General features: G+C 46.0%; 1 protein-coding gene across 7 annotated transcripts in view; it reads right to left on the bottom strand.

Moving 5' to 3' along the window:
* The window catches only part of SH3GL3 (SH3 domain containing GRB2 like 3, endophilin A3), a 135,603-nt gene that overhangs the window by 30,270 nt on the left and 89,228 nt on the right, over window positions 1-16,105 (bottom strand). For 4 of the 7 annotated variants that reach the window (XM_072737434.1, XM_072737435.1, XM_072737437.1 and 1 more), the window contains exons 4-6: window positions 13,483-13,626; window positions 9,440-9,573; window positions 5,884-6,042 (exon numbers count right to left, since the gene is read on the bottom strand). In XM_072737434.1, the coding sequence (XP_072593535.1) occupies window positions 5,884-6,042; window positions 9,440-9,573; window positions 13,483-13,626 (437 nt within the window). The remainder of the gene's footprint in view (window positions 1-5,883; window positions 6,043-9,439; window positions 9,574-13,482; window positions 13,627-16,105) is intronic. The other 3 variants (XM_072737438.1, XM_072737439.1, XM_072737440.1) reach the window with 1 other exon arrangement.

Below are 16,105 nucleotides of genomic sequence, written 5' to 3'. Positions count from 1 at the left end.
CAGCTCTCTGCAGAAGGTTACGGAAACAGGTGGCCAGGTAGGAGCCGGGCTGTGACTCTCCTCCTCAGACCCTCCAGCAATCAGTTACCAAAGGACTAGCTAGCATCCAGGTAAGCGGGCAGAGGGTGCCCCTCTACAGACCATGGCATGAGGAGAGAGAACAGGGATGTGAGTAGGTAATGTCCTGTACCCAGATCCCTGGAATCTGCAGTGTGCTTGCCATGAAAGAATGAGGAAATGCACATCTTCTGGAACATGACAAGCCAGTCCCTCTCACAACTGAAAATGGCATACTTCCAATGGATGGCATCTTTGATTTGAATTGTGGACCATCCAAACGATTCCTTGCTCTGTCACATCAAAGACTTCTGTTCTTTTGGATTCCTCAGAGAAGCTAGAGGAGTCTGATCATAAACAGATGCCTTTTCCAACGGGGCAAGATCTCTATTCAGAGCTTCTGAGAAAGTCTGAGCAAGGCAATTAAATTAGTAACCTAGGTAACAGCCACTTAACCTGTTTTCTCCACTCCCTATTTCTAAAGGCTTTCTTGCATGTCGTCGTTCACATCACGCCTGACATTCATAGATCAAGGGGACTTTCAAGCGGCAAAGAGCTGAGAGGAAGTGAAACCAGAATCAGATTGCAGGCCGCTCAGTCCTTGCTGGATATGTGCTCTTTCTGCAAGCCCCATTCTTCCAAATGTACCTTGTGCCACAGGTCACCAGTCCCTTGAAATGACAGCAATAATGATGATGATGTGGAAAAGCTTTCCAGTCAAACAGGTTTGAGAAACTCCCCTGTGTACTATGCCTCTGGGATCTCTTAGAGATCGATTTTTCACACTATCATATAAAGACTCCGAAGAGTCTCGTCATCAAGAAAACCCACCTAGCTTTGTCTACGCTAGGGTTTGCCAAACTCTAGACCATAGAGATGTTATTAGTGGGACCTACTACCTCCCGTGGAATGAATTTGAGAAAATGCTCCTCTGGACTGATGGAAAGAGCCCAGGAATCTACAGTCTGGCAACACCATTTGTTGCAGGAGCCCGGGGATGGAGGGAGAGTCCCCAGGCAGGAGACATGTACCAAGAGAGCTAGAGAGAAACGCAGGCGTCTGGCCTCACCGGCCTGGAATGGAGACCATCTATGTGCTATCTCTGGCTCCTGCTAAAGTCAAAGACCTACATTCCGTGATGCCAAGGTGTGAGGAATAAACTCTGCAAAGACAGAAGGAGTGCATTAAGGGGCCTGCAGGTGACACACCATTCCCAAGAAATGGGTGATGGAGGCTGGCACCCAACCTGCTGAACTTCCCTCACCTCTACCTCAGAGCCAGTTGTGGTGAGCACAGGGGGCCCTCTCCTAGGGAAAGCCCCCTAACCCAGCCCAGCTGGTCAGAAGGGCTCAGCCACAGGCCTGCCCTTCAGCGCCCCTGGGGAAAGCTGGTGATTGAAACATCTCTGGGCTCACATCCGTGCATGGACGAGTGAAGCTACTCAGCCCCGAACAGTTGCTGAAGTGATGCCCAAGGTCCCCAGTCCAACCCTGACTGCCAAGACAGCCAAGGACTCCAGGGTGGGACCAGAGAAGGCTTCTCTTTGGTTCTCCCACTTGCAGCTTGGCCACACACAGATAGGAAAACAGATGCCAGTTTCCCTGGGAGTGTCTGTGTGAATGATTCAGGTCCTTCACCTCACCCCTTCCTTCCTTCCACACCACAGGATGGTGGAGGTCAGGGGGCCCTGACAATCAGGCTGGAATGGGCATTCCCTGGCTGGAATGGGCAATAACTGGAGCCTAGCTCTGAGGTCTGTATTCATTAAGAATGTGGGTTTGCCAAGCAATGATCGGCTTTTCCTCTGCCCACCTCACACTCCCAGTGGGTTCCAAGGTCTCCCTGTGGGTTAATTCCTGGGATACAGGGTGGAGTCCCATTGTCGGCCCAGGCCCAAGCTGACCACATGGATTTCCAGAAAGTCCTGTTCTCTGGGCACGGGGCTGGTATGTGTGCCTTGTTTGGCTGTCCCTGTTTGTTTCTCATTGGAAGAATCCAGATGTGAAGACAGATGAGCAACCACACCCTGGAAACCCCCTACAAATGGCCTGCTGGCCAGAAGATCCTAAGAAGGGCCACATAACCTGCACGTAGAGATTCTGGAAAAACCAAATCTGTTAGTTTCAGTTGGGGCTTTCCTCAAACCAGGCAGGTCTCTGGTATTATCTGGTGAAGCTTTCATTGTGTCTTAGCCAAAGCTACCGGACACGAGGTCTGGACACCACCTGCTCCCCACAGAGTGAGACTTTGGGGTATGAATTGTTAGTGCCGGACAGAGATAGGCAGGTAGCACCAGACCACTTGACACACCACCTTACCTCCCTCATTCACACTCCTCTGCTTATTTACTTCCTCTAGCCCTGCTTCACTCCTGCTGGGGAGGAGACCAGGGAATGTTCCTTAATTAGTAGGATGGGTTCTTCTGCCCCAAAAGCCAACTTTGCATGGCCAGAGGCCACATGTCGCAGATCGTGTCTGGATGGGTGAGTCAGGTCAGCTTTCATCAAATGGGAATACTCTCCAGCACAACTACCCAAAGGCCTGTATTTTATAATTGCTGGGTGGTCTCAATGGTTAAAAGGGCTGCCCTTTGGTTCCAATCTGGCTTCTGTATCAATTCCTCAATTAGTCGAAACTCAAAGAGGTGGATGGCTTTGACTGGCACCCCCAACCTCTATCTCACAATGGTATTGGCCTCTCCCACTCATGTCTGGAGGAAGCACCAGACCTCTGCTGCCCGCCACCACATCCCTGAGGCCACAGGCCCTTGAGAAGCAGGCATGGACCTGGGTTCCAGCAGGTGCCAGGTCAGGGGGATGTGCTATCCAATTACCTGGGCAAAGGCAGGGCCTGCAGACCCACTGCCTTTCCCAGGAATTAAGACCCAGCCATCTTTAGCTGCAGGATCAGTTTCTGGAAGAAAAGTCAGCGTCCTAACACATAGCTCCTCCTTCAGAGCCTCCTTACAGATAGGAAGCAGACACAGAGGAGACTGAGTGGCAAAGGCTGGACATGCACTGGTGATCCAGAGAGAGCTGGAAGCCAGGGCTCTGTGGGCTGCAGAGCTCCTGGATCTGGCCTGGGTGCAGAGAAGGGCAAGGATGGGGCAAGAGCTCTGTGTATGCCTCCTCCCTCCACACACTGACTCTTCGTCTTCTCCCTCCAAGTCACCTGCTGTTCATGCCCAAACACCAACCTCCACCTTAGCATGTCAGGGCCAAGGACTGAACTGGAGACTTTCTACAACTTTGCTAGTCAAGAGGACTGCCAGGCCACCCGGATATGGCCCAGACACACTGACACAGTAAAGGACAAGACCATCCCCCTTCTGGGTCTGGCTGCTGTTGCCCCAACAAGAGAAGGAAGGCACACATCTAGAGTTTACACAGTAACTTGTGAGGGTCCTCAACCACAACCCCAGGAAGGGGAAAAGGTCAAAGCAGGTATGCCAGGCTAGAGGGGCCTCCCCCAGGGCCCCTTTTAGACTCTACCATGAGTCACTCAGCAAATGGCACTCTGTCACTGTCACCATCATTGTCATCACCACCACCAACCTCTTCAGCACCACTCTGGCCATTCCTGCAACAATCAGCAATCAGAGCACACAGGTGGCAACCGCAATTAAAGATGGCACAGGGAGAGGAGGGCAGGGAAAGGGAAGGAGCCCAGTCCCAAGGCGGTCGGAAAGTCCTTAGCTGTCTTAGGATTTTGGTCTCCTCCTACCTCTGAGGTTGCTTTCCAGGGGCTTTTGTCAAAGGACAGGCAGAAGGAGAAAGGCCATCCCTGAACAAGCGGGCACAGCCTGGTGGTGGAGTAGACCCAGCTCTGAACTGATGGAGGCACAGGGTGCCCTCCACCCCAGGAAGCCCTGCCTCTGCAGGGTCTAAGTCAAGAACTAGCCACTACTTCTGCCAGGGCAGAGGGTAGGCAGTCAACTCATTTGTGAATATGGTCACTGTCAGCGAAGGGATCAATAACTGAGTTTTTATATGGAAGGGATCATTCCTGACTGTCGCCTTATCCTAAAGGGAGAAAACAGGTCTCTTGGGTGAACTGGCAAAGGCAGAAAACTGAACCAGGCCCCTAGTAGAATATTTGCAAAAGCCCATCATCGTGGTTCATGAATGAAGTCCCAAAGAGGAGCACATGGGTCAGGCAATAGGTCTGACACACGAGATTCAACCTCAGAGTTTGCACCCACCACTACCAGGCACGGGACCGGAAGGATGATGTGGGCACACACAAGGGTTAGATGCACTGGATATGTCACACTCCGAAATCACATTCTGAACACTTCAAAAAGTCAAATACGGCACTCTGAAATGAAACAAAACCAAAATTGTCCATTGCTTCAGGACAATGTCAAGAGAAAATTTCTATTTTTAAGAGAAAATAAACAAGAAAAACAGAGCAAACAGTTACACCTCTTCCCATTTCCCATAAGATTTTAAAAGCCTGATCAAATATTAAAAGGAGAAATGTAATAGAGTATACTTTTCAGGACTCGGGCTTAATGGACCTGGGGGTTTTCAAATGATTTTCTCTGGGATTAATGTCTCTTCAACATGGAATATAATTCCCCCTATCACCACGGCAAATAAAAGGTACTTTTGTTTGACTTGACTCAAAAATGCAAGACCTTGATAGACCTTTTAAAAAACTATTAGAAGAACATGGTTTTGCAGATAAATAAATCCTCTGACTTGTCTCCACAGGTTTGAAAGTTCGGCAAATAGGGTCCAGAGCTAAGGCTGGCCCCAAACAGCACACAGCATCGCCAAGGCTAGGTTCCGGGCAGGGAGGCCGGAGCCAAGCAAGTGGCAGGAGGCTGTGCCCGCTTGTTCAGGGATGGCCTTTCTCCTTCTGCCTGTCCTTTGACAAAAGCCCTTGGAAAGCAACCTCAGAGGTAGGAGGAGACCAAAATCCTAAGACAGCTAAGGACTTTCTGACCGCCTTGGGACTGGGCTCCTTCCCTTTCCCTGCCCTCCTCTCCCTGTGCCATCTTTAATTGCGGTTGCCACCTGTGTGCTCTGATTGCTGATTGTTGCAGGAATGGCCAGAGTGGTGCTGAAGAGGTTGGTGGTGGTGATGACAATGATGGTGACAGTGACAGAGTGCCATTTGCTGAGTGACTCTTCCAGTCAGGCAGCAACAAACAACAAAGGACTCACTACAGAGCCTTCTCGGTGCCCCAGTGGGGGTTACCATGCCTCCAAGGTATGCTAAATCCGGCTTCTCTTGGACAAATAAAATAAAAGCTGATGGGAATCACAGTGCAAGAGAATATTGGCATTTCTGAGGGATCTGTGTCAAGACTCTCACGATTCCCGAGTTCACAAGTACCACCACTCAGATGCATGATGCAGGCCATGCTTTTATGTCCTGGATGTTCACAATGACAAGGAAAGGCATCAGAGAGCCGCCCCTCCTCAAATATCTACCCCACAGAGTGCTTCTCTCAATGTTAGCAAAGCTGCACATCATACTACATGGGCTGTCCATTGGCCTGCAAAACCACAATGCTCTGGCCTCAAATACAAAGGCCGATCTGCCAACCTCCCGACTCCCCAGACGACCCCCTCCCCAGGGCCACCTGCTGCACATCCCGGGAGAAATCCTGAGATAAACAGGACTTCTTGAGACCTGAGGTGTGGGTTGGGACTTGCCAAATGTCTGAAGGTATTTCTGAGGCAGGTGATAATGGCTACCGAAAGTTCTGGAAGCTTTTGTAAACCAAAGCTCAAGAGCTCCTCCACATGTTGGTCCTAGTCATACATTCAATGTTTTTATTCACATTAAAGTCTCCTGTTTGGTTTAAATACTTACATCATTTTCTAAAAAATTAAACATGCTTCTTTCAGCCAACTCCTTTGACTCTTCAAATTTTTCTACCGCTTGTCTGACTTCTTCATCTGGTATCTTACCTACTCGCTTCTTTTTATAATCATAATCCAGGCGGCGGCCTTCCAGCTTTTTCAGGTGGTGCTAAACAAGACAAAGGAGTCTTTCAGAGACTGTACACTCAAAACACGGGGCAAAGAAATCTCTGTTGTTTCTATGAAAATATCCATTGTTTTTTGTCAGCCTAAATTCTAGGGGAAGGGACATATCTTAGACATCTGTGTGGCCCTGGCATTCACTAGGGGCTACCTTTACTATAGATCCTCATGGAATATTTGTGGAATATTCCACAATATCTGCTGGTTAGATGGATGGACAGGTGGGCAGGTAGGTGGATGGGTGGATGGATGGATGGATGGATGGACAGATGGACGGATGAATGAACGGGTGGGTGGGCAGACAGATGGGTGGATGGGTGAGTGGGTAGGTAGATAGATGGGTAGGTAGATGGATGGGTGGATGGGTGGGTGAATGGGTAGGTGGATGGGTGGACGGGTGGATGCATGAGTGAATGGATGGGTGAATCTATGGATGGGTGGGTAGATAGATGGGTGGATGGGTGGGTGGGTGGATGGGTGGGATGGTAGAATGAATGAGTATCTATATGGAAAATAAGGACATAGTATCAGCACTCAAATTCCATTTTCCAGAGTTCTTTATAAGACCCCTCACTTCAGTTCTATTAATGTCTAGATAATTTCTAACAAAATTACACCAAAAATAAGTACATTTCCTTTGGCACTACTATCAACTCCTCACTATGAGGTAGATTATAAAAGCACTAGTAGCCTCTAGAATACTTATGCATCTTCCATAAAGTTCCCAAACAATTACAGAATAAGTTGAATAAATGTTATCAATGCATATGTAGACACAGAGGACAGACATTTACAACCTCTGAAAAGGTGAGGTTTCTTTTCTTTTTTTTTTTAAGGATCTCCTTAACAAAATGTAAGAATTGCAAATATTAGACCTGTCCATTCATGGAATGGGCTACCTTGTGTGGTGGTAAATTCCCCATCACAGTTTGTGTTCAAGCAGAGGGATCCCGTATCAGAAATACTATAGACAGGACAGTTGTTTGGGGCAAGGGAGAGGTCTGGAAGAGTTTATACATGTAATCTTTGGAAAGCAGGTATTTGATATCAAATGTTTACACAAAAAAAGACTATCCCACTGAAGTATGTATGTACTATGCATTTTAGTGAAAAGCACTGGTTCTACTTCCATAACAAATACGTGAAAAGAGCATATGGATAAAAGCCAGAAGCATCTTTCCTCTATGTTCTGTGACTCTGGGCAAATCTATTATTTCCTCTGGTCCTCTGTATGTGGCTGTAAAATGGGGATGGGGATGACCAGCCTCCTGCTTGTGGGCCAAGAAATATCTGGAATCCATAAAACCCTTTACAGAGATCAGTCAGCTGGTGTTAAAGGAGCGGGTTCTCCACTCCTGGCATCTGAGACACAGACAACACAGCTGAGACTGGGAATGGCTTCTGAAGACTAGACTCTGAACTCTTGATTATCATAGGACTTAAGTGTAGATTTAGAGTGTTTCTGTGTCAAATAGCAGCTGAGTAACAAGAGATGCCACTCAGGACATTATTTTGTTGTGTAGGGCATGGACAACACTGAAGTATGGGTGTATCTTGCACACGTGTCTGGTGCATATCTGTGTCCACAGCTAGCTCTGAAGCAGGTCAAGTGGAAGAGCTATGCTGCCCAGAGGACTTTGCGTTTTTCTCAAGGACAACAGCACAAGATGAAATGGCATATTATGTACTTCAGCCAAGGGGACATCTGGTTTTAAAGTTCTCCATTTGGGAAAGACATCCTCGTGTCCCCAGAATGTCCCTTCTTCTCTAGAGTCATCTGTTCCTTAGTAATTTGTGAGCACAAACCGCATCCTGGGCCTTGTGGTCACAGAAGTGAATGAAGCAGGATGCCGAGGCACTTAGCGCTGAACAACAGGAGGAGAAAGCAGTGATGCTCATGGCACAGGGCAGCATATAAGCGTATGACCAAGGCAGGAGAAAACAGGGCTTCCCAAGAGAAAGGGCGTCTGAGACCTGAGAGGTGACCTGGCTTAGCAGGGAGGGTGGGGAAAGGAGGGTGAGAAAGACAAAGGACAGAGGACCGCACACAGCAAAGCATCCCTGGGGGCTGCAAACATCGCAGAGAGGCTGGATGGCAGAGCTGGCTGGGGCTCAGTGGGCCGCTCCAGAGGAGGGAGAGGCAGAGAATCAGCTGTGAGGTGGCGGCTCTCTAGTCCACTGCCAGCGACAGTCCACATCTTAGGAAGGCTGCCCCCAGAGTGGTGCAGAGAGTGCAATGGGGGGAGAAGGATGCGGGTTGGGGGCGGGGGGACACAAGGGCTGCTGTGCCTATGTGTCTAGACTTTAGCTGCAAGAAGCCAATAGATAGAAAGGGGAAGAGCAGAGATTCAGGAGAGAAGACAACAGACATGGCAATGGACTCCAGGGCCCAGTAGAAGCCTGGCTTCAGAGGGCAGGAGAGACACTGCTTTTCCCCACAGGGATGGGAAAGAGGACCACAGAAGTGAGGAGTGAGAGGGATATGGGGAGTCGGGGGTAGCTGAATGTTCCGGGCATCTCTGAATGGTTGCTTTTGTTTTTCATTCAACCTCCCTGAATTCTCCTCCACATCCTCTGGTTTCATTTTAAATGCTAATACCCATATAGGCTTCTAGGACTTTCTGTTCTGGAAATCTGGAATAGTGCTCAAGCACATGCCTTTGTAACATGTCATGCTGATGCTGCTAGTCCTGGGGGCCACCCCACAATTGCTGGCCCTGAAGAAAGGAAAGAGGACATCCCCAAGGTTCAAATGAATTCCAAGCTGGCCTGGGCTTGCATTCAGCTCATGCTTGAAGACACCTGGAGGCAGGTCTTCCGGGCAGCGACCTAAGAGGATGCCAGAAGTAAAGGCAGGCTGCCCCTCCAGAGTAAGTCCCAGTGGGGTAGAAATCTCAAGGCTGTTTTTGCACATATACAAAAACACCACCAGGCAAGTGACATGCAATCACTTACAGGTCCCTGAGAGCTCCCATGTGTTCTCTGGAAGGCCATTTTTAACAGTTTTCCAAAAACAAAATGTCAATTCCCAGATACTGATTTCCTTGAGAAGCCGTGAAAAATAACTACTACTGGTCTGGTGCAAAGTATCAAAAAAGAGGACTGATATGGTATGATTTTGATTATAAAAATTCCACTATGAAGTTATGGAGTCATTTTGCTATGGAAGACATGGCTGTGGAAATATGCCTCCTTATCTTGGCTTCTAGATGGCTTCAGTAAGACACAGAATGAAGGGCTCAGAGGTCCTGGGTCTCTTTCCCAGTGAGCTGGAAAAATAAAATGATGCTTTCACTGAATCCCCACAGAAGCATTCTAATGATTTTAAATACAGACATCATTTTAAGTAGCAACAGATAGATTATATAGCCTGGAAGACTTACCCCAATCTCTTTTAGATCTTTGTCTTGGAGTAACTGAAGTGGATCGATAAAAGTTTGCTTTACATTAATATCAAGAGAGTCTTTAACCTCAGCCATTAGCTTCATGGATTCACCAACTTCTATCAATGCATTGCCTTGAACAGAAAATGGAAATAAAAAAGGTTCTTTAGCAGAATACTTGAGGATAAAGGTGATTCTATTCAATTCCTTCCCAAAAGTTTGTGGATGATGATGCAGAAAGGTCCTCACCCAAGGACTGCTGAATCCCGACCCAGAAAAAAAAAAGAAGAAGGAGAGAGCGATAAAGAAAGTCTTCCTATGGTCTGTATTTTCCTCTCAACGCTCTGTACTCTCTCCCCTACATAAAGGCAGGAGGCTCAGGCGGACCGAAGCATTTCCCATTTTGGCCACGAGATGGGGATAAAGCTCCTCTTTAAAAACTGGTACAGCAATCCCCAGCTTTTCAAAAGTTCACGCTGTGCCCCCTCATTTTTATAAGAGACCTATCTATATTAGTGCAAGTTTTTGCTAACTGAAAGAAATCCAAAGAGGACTTTTGCTGTTACCAAAAAAAAAAAAAAAAAAAAAAAGGAAAAAAGTGAGAATAACATTCAGCCTTTGTTTGGTAAGCAAGTCAAAGAGGCAGCGTGTACCCCAAGTCATGAGAACTGTGCAGAGCACCCCGGCATCCAGCTACCACAGCTTTGAACTGTGTCTGCAAGCACCTGTGCTTTAACTCAATTTATTCTGTGCATGCACTAGCAAGAGGTGTCCCAAGTTATAAGAAAAGCCTAAGAGAGGTTATTTTTTAAGGTCTGGTAACACCCCTCAATTTTTCCATGTAAATTAATGCTAATTTCCTCTTTGCTTAACACCATTTTGGTTTACAAAAGGCTCTATAGGAATGTTCTACTTTCAGAGAGCAGGGAAATCTCTAGCTTTGTGAACTGGCACCTACGGCTCCTTAGAAGTTCCAGAACAAAATCCCTCTTTGTAAACTATAAAAGGATTCATTCATCAGGGCTAAGTATCAACCAATGAAGGTTACAATAGAAATAAAGGAACAAAACCTCCTGTCAGCTTCTAGCTACTAGATCTTGAGGTCACTCCCCATCTCCTTTAGATGGTTCTAAGGCTCCTAACCCTTTCTGGTGTCAAAGAAAGCCTGGCAGTGTCACACGAGACAGCCTGTCAGCAGGATGGGCAAGTTTGCTCTTCAATAAGGCCCAGGCCAGCCATGCTTGGGCTTGGGCAAGGATGGCAGCTTTTGCTGGATTATGCCCTGGTACCTCCGTGCCCAGCTACCAGGACTCCCACTTACAAATTACTGTGGATTAGCTGGCACAGAGATACCAGAAACATTTCCAAATGCTTCTCTGAAGACTCCAAAAACTTAATTCTGAATATTGGCCATCACCTCCATGGATCTGACAGTCCTTCCCCTTGCTCAAGCTTAGTGCTATAGATTCCACTAGGACGTGGGGCTCAGCTTCCACCCCCTGAGGCTTCTGCATTTCAGGCAAGTTCTACCATGCGGCCCAAAAGGAAAGCATTCTACAGTCTCTTCCTCAGAACAGCAAGCAACCTACCTGTCCTAACACTCTCCTGACATGGGCTCTCCTCCTTAACACAAGTTCCCTTAGAGTGCTAGGGACCTGGGAAGCTCAAACTGTCCACCCACCCAAGCCCCCTGCCTAGTCACTGCAGACTGGCCTTGGCTGTGAGGGCCTGCCCAGCCCCCTCACCTATCTCCTCTACGGGTCTGCCCTCAGGAGAAGGAATAAGCCATCTTGTCTGCATTCACTCATGGAATAAAATAAAATTCACCTTATACTGCTCTGAAGGATATTGTTAACCCTGTGACTGATGAATGTTTTAGTGTTGGGGACTTTTTTAAAAAAAGACTTTATTTATTTATTTAAGAGGGAGGGAACACAAGGAGAGGGAATAGAGACAAGCAGGCTCTCCATTGAGCGGGGAGTCTGATGCAAGGCTCGACTCCAGGACCCTGAGATCATGACCTGACCCAAAGGCAGATGCTTCACCGACTGAGCCACCCAGGCACAAGGCACCCCCATTACCTTTTTTTTTTAAGTTTGCAGGAGATTTTTTTCCCCACAATTTACTAGATTAATTACTATAGCCAAGTATCTGAATTCTCAATTTCCATATCCTGCTTTGTTACCACTACATGAATAGCAAAGTGACAAATTATCCTAGAAGAGTGAACAGGTTAACATTCAACTCACTCTCAATTTATTAATTTAAAGAAATCCCAATCAAAATTTAGTAGGTTGTTTGTATTTAATAAAGGACACTTAAAATGACTCTAGGTTTCATCTGAAAAAAAAAACAAAGGTGAGTATATCTGTGAAATGTTTGCAATAACAAGGGGAAATTTTAGTTAAGTTTATGAAAATCAGCCTTAAAATTATATTACTTAAAATATGGCACTGGATCAAAACAGGGTACAGATCAAGAAAACAAACAAGAAAGACCAGAAACAAACAAAATAAAAAATTTAATCTGTAACAAAGTTTCTCTTAAATCAGAGGGGAAAAGTTGAACTTTTTAATGAAGTATCAGAACAATTAGCTATATATATGTGAGAAAACAAAATCAGAACCCTATTGCACAATATCTGCCCATTATACTCAGAAGCATGGAAATTCAGGGGTAAGAAAAAGAACTTGTTTCAAAAGAAAAGTATAAATAAACATTTATACAATTTGTGGGGGTTGCGGGGGGGGGAGAAAGTTTTTCTGAACACAATTACAAAGCCATAAGCCATAAAGGAAGGTGTATGAGTCCCACAACATAAAGAGTAGAAATCTCTCTCCATTATAGAGGTCTCCATCTACAAGGTCAGAGGTAAATGCCTACCTGGGGTGTAAGTTCACAAGCATACATGGCAGACAAAGAGCAAATATCCTGACCATTGAAAGAGCTCATGAACAAGGAAAGGGAAAAGAAATGAACACCTTAATGAAAAAACAGGTAAAGGATACACATACACAATTAACAAAAATGATGACAAACAGGAAGGAATGCTACCTTACACATAATCCAAAAAGCAAAGTTAAAACATCACCAAGAGATCAATTTTATATGCTATATATCAAATTATCAGTTATTTAATAGTAAAAAAAATAATTCCTGCAGTTAGCAATTGGGCTGGGAAACATATGCTCATGCACTCCTGGCAAGTGTGCAACTGGCATAACCTTTCTGGAGGGTCCTTTGGAAATAATTCTTCAAAAAATCTGCAGAAACAGGAACACTCTCAATCCAGCAATTTCATGACTAGGGACTTCATCTAAGTACATAATCTTGGCTAGGCCCAAAGATTTGCCTATGAACACGGTTGTATAAACATTATGTAAATTTTTTTTTGCGTTAAGTAAAAAAAATCTAAGTATTTAATAATTGGGATTGATTGAATGAGCTATGACATCACACATGGATTATTACGCAGCCTTCAGAAACAATACCATAGAAGATTAATAATTATTTTATGACGTGGATCAGGATATAGTCAATAGGAATAAACAGGTTACATGAAGTCTAAGGGTATATACACCACAACTCCATTTTGATTCTGTGAGGGTGCATGTGAATATATATGAGAATAAACAAAGGGTCTGGATGTGTGATTGTGAGTGATGCTGGCACTTATTTTCTCATATTTTACTTGCTTATATTTTCTAAACTTCCTGCAATGAACATGTATGATTCAGGCGATATAAAAGAAAAATAACAATAAGGTTGTTAAAATGAAGGCATTGAGGGGTGCCTGGGTAGCCCAGTCTGTTCGTTGGGTGTCCAACTCTTGGTTTTAGCTCAGGTCATGATCTCAGGGTCATGGGATCGAGCCCTGGGTCGGGCTCCCTGCTCAGTGGGGAGTCTGCTTGAGGATTCTCTCTCCCTCTCCCTCTGCCCCCCACTCTGCTCTCTCTTTCTAAATAAATAAATATTTTAAAAAATTTAAAAAGAAGGCAGTGTGCACCACCTATACCCGGCCCAGGTCACATGTGAACACTCACCAAACGTGGAGCCTTCCCCGAGTTCCTTCCCATACTTGAGCATGCAGTCGCCCAGCAAGCCTTCTGTCTGTGGGTAGCCAGTGGTTTTCACCTGCCCTCGAATCTTCGACACAGTGTTCAGCATTCCTAGCTTAGCTCTGTATGCTTAAAAACATTGTCATTTGTAATTCCTTAAAATGACACAGTGCAGCCAGAGGTACATCACATTTAACAAACTGATGGCAAAACTCAGCCTCCCCACCCTGGGTGGACAACATGTAAGAGCCCTGAGGGTGGGGGGGGGGGGCGGTGTGGAATGGGGCAGTGTAGCCGCTCTCACCTCCCACAGGATCTCCTAGATTCTGTCTCCCAGGGAGGAGCTAAGCGCACTACAGCACAGCCAGGAAGGAAAACAGAAACACCCTCCACTGACCCCAGACAGCAGTAACTGGGCTGCCCTAACCTCAGGGGCAGAGAGAGACATTGCAAAAGGCCTGCCTACCCCCACGCCCTGAGTCGGGGCAGGCAATTCCTCCTGGGGACCAACCTGTAACTCAGGACAGAATTGCTCAGGTGGATGCGTCAACCACTAACGGGCCCTTAATGCCCTCCCCGGGCACCAAGAATCCATTTGGTCTGATCATGTCCAACACCATGATGAGGGGCTGCTGCACATTCCCGTTTAGGACTTCCCCTGAGTGAATATGAGCCTGTGTGGAGGGCCCCCTGCTACAGTCGGACCCCCAAGCCCTTCGGGGGATCAGGGGATCATGGGTGGCCACGGCTCCTGAGCTGCTTTTCTTGGATTCAGGCAATGAGTGTTTACTGATCCCAACTCTGTGTGACACCCTATGCCACGTCCTGGGGCTCCAGAAAGACCCAGGACAGCATCAGGCCTAAAGGGGCTCAGAGGCTAGTTACTCCGTAAGGCAGAATTTACAAGGTGTACTTTGCAGATAAAAGTTTGGGATGGTGTGGGGAAAAGGAAACTATAAGCAATATTGCTAAGTAAAGATAGAAAGATGCCCCTAAAAAGGCAGAAATCGTGTCAATGAAGCGTGGAAGAGGGAATGCTTATGGTTTATAACCAACAGATAAAGAGGAGGCTGGTTTGACTTAAACAGAAATCAAAACAGGACAGACCAGGAGATATCCATGGGAAAATGTGACTGTGAACTGAATCCCACGCTAAGGATTTGGGACTTTATTCTACAAACCAGAGAGTGAATCCCATACTACCTTGTGGTGTTTGAGGTAACTTTAGGAAGTAAAAGGATACTTTTTATTTTCTTTGACTTTAATAATTACACGTTTGTTTTAATGTATTCTAGTCTAGTGCCTCTCAAGCTGTAATGCGCATACAAATCACCCAAAGATCCTATTCAAATGCAAAGTCTGATTCAGTTTGCATCCCAAATGCAGTTTGGGATGAGCCCAAGATTCTGCATTTCCCACAGTCTCTCAGGTAATGTGGATGTTGCTTCAGACACTCCCAGTGCCAGCCTTTTTTGCATCTGGCCCACCTCAACTTCAGAGCCATTTTCTTCCTGGTTCTGTGCACAAAGCCAACAACACACACACACACACACACACACACACACACACACACACACGCTCAGCTCCTCCTTCCCACTGCCAGGGTAGAAACTGGGGGATGGCAGTCATGTGGCTAATAGCCATTAAACTGGAAGTAACGAGAGGCCTCTGTCCAAGTGGACACTTCCATTGTTGGCTCTCCGCCATTCCTGCCCTCTTCCAATGTCAGTTCTTTGAGGCTGGGATCTGGGTCCTGCTTCACACTATCCCAGGATCCAGGAAAGCACCTCACCAGAAGTAAGCACTAGCAAAGTATGTGTTGGCCGATTTATCAGGAAAAGGAACTCATGTGGTTCATCTCAATCACTGAGGCGGCCAGCCAAGAGAGGTATTTATTATAGTTTTTAAAATTGTAATCATCCACGCAATTCTAAAGACTTTTATACCCACCAACCTCCTTGGACATGATTCTTATAAAATTAATGTTTTAAAATTTTTACTGTCTAGATTTACAGATGGTTGGGTCTGTGCTGATTCCCAAAGCCAAGGGAATCACAGGTCTCTACATGTAAATAATAAATTCCTCAAAAGGAAAGGCAGTTTTGGATATTCACAGAATTCAAGGCTTGGATGCCCTGTCCCCTATTCATTTCTGTAATTCATAACTCAGGAAAAACTCATCAAGGGATACTGCTTCATGACCTTGGAATTAAAATCCTTCCGTTATATCAATTTCAAGTTAATATACACCTTTGGAGCAAGATGACAGAAATTTTTCCTAAAAAAGGAGGTGCCCCAATAAGAAAAGTGGTTTTCTAAGCATCCTCTAAAAAATGTCTTTGCTTAGTAGCAGTACCTTGAAGCTAAGACTAAGCCTCATCCAAATGATGTGACCAGAGTTCACAGAAGTGTCTGCTCTGCTTTTTATTGGCTAGAATTCACTGAAACTACCTCCGGTCACTGGAAGCTTGACTTTAAGAAGCTGAATTTCATTATTTAGAAACAGAAGACATTGTTTCTAAATTATGCCAGCCATATGCCAAGGACACATGGGTTATTGGTCTGGGCCAGTGAATGAACAACAGAATATTTCAAGACATTTTCTAAC

This window comes from Vulpes vulpes, chromosome 14 (assembly GCF_048418805.1).
Source record: "Vulpes vulpes isolate BD-2025 chromosome 14, VulVul3, whole genome shotgun sequence".
NCBI lineage: Eukaryota > Metazoa > Chordata > Mammalia > Carnivora > Canidae > Vulpes > Vulpes vulpes.
Note: the sequence above shows the minus strand (reverse complement) of the source record. Positions and strands in the feature narration are given on the sequence as shown.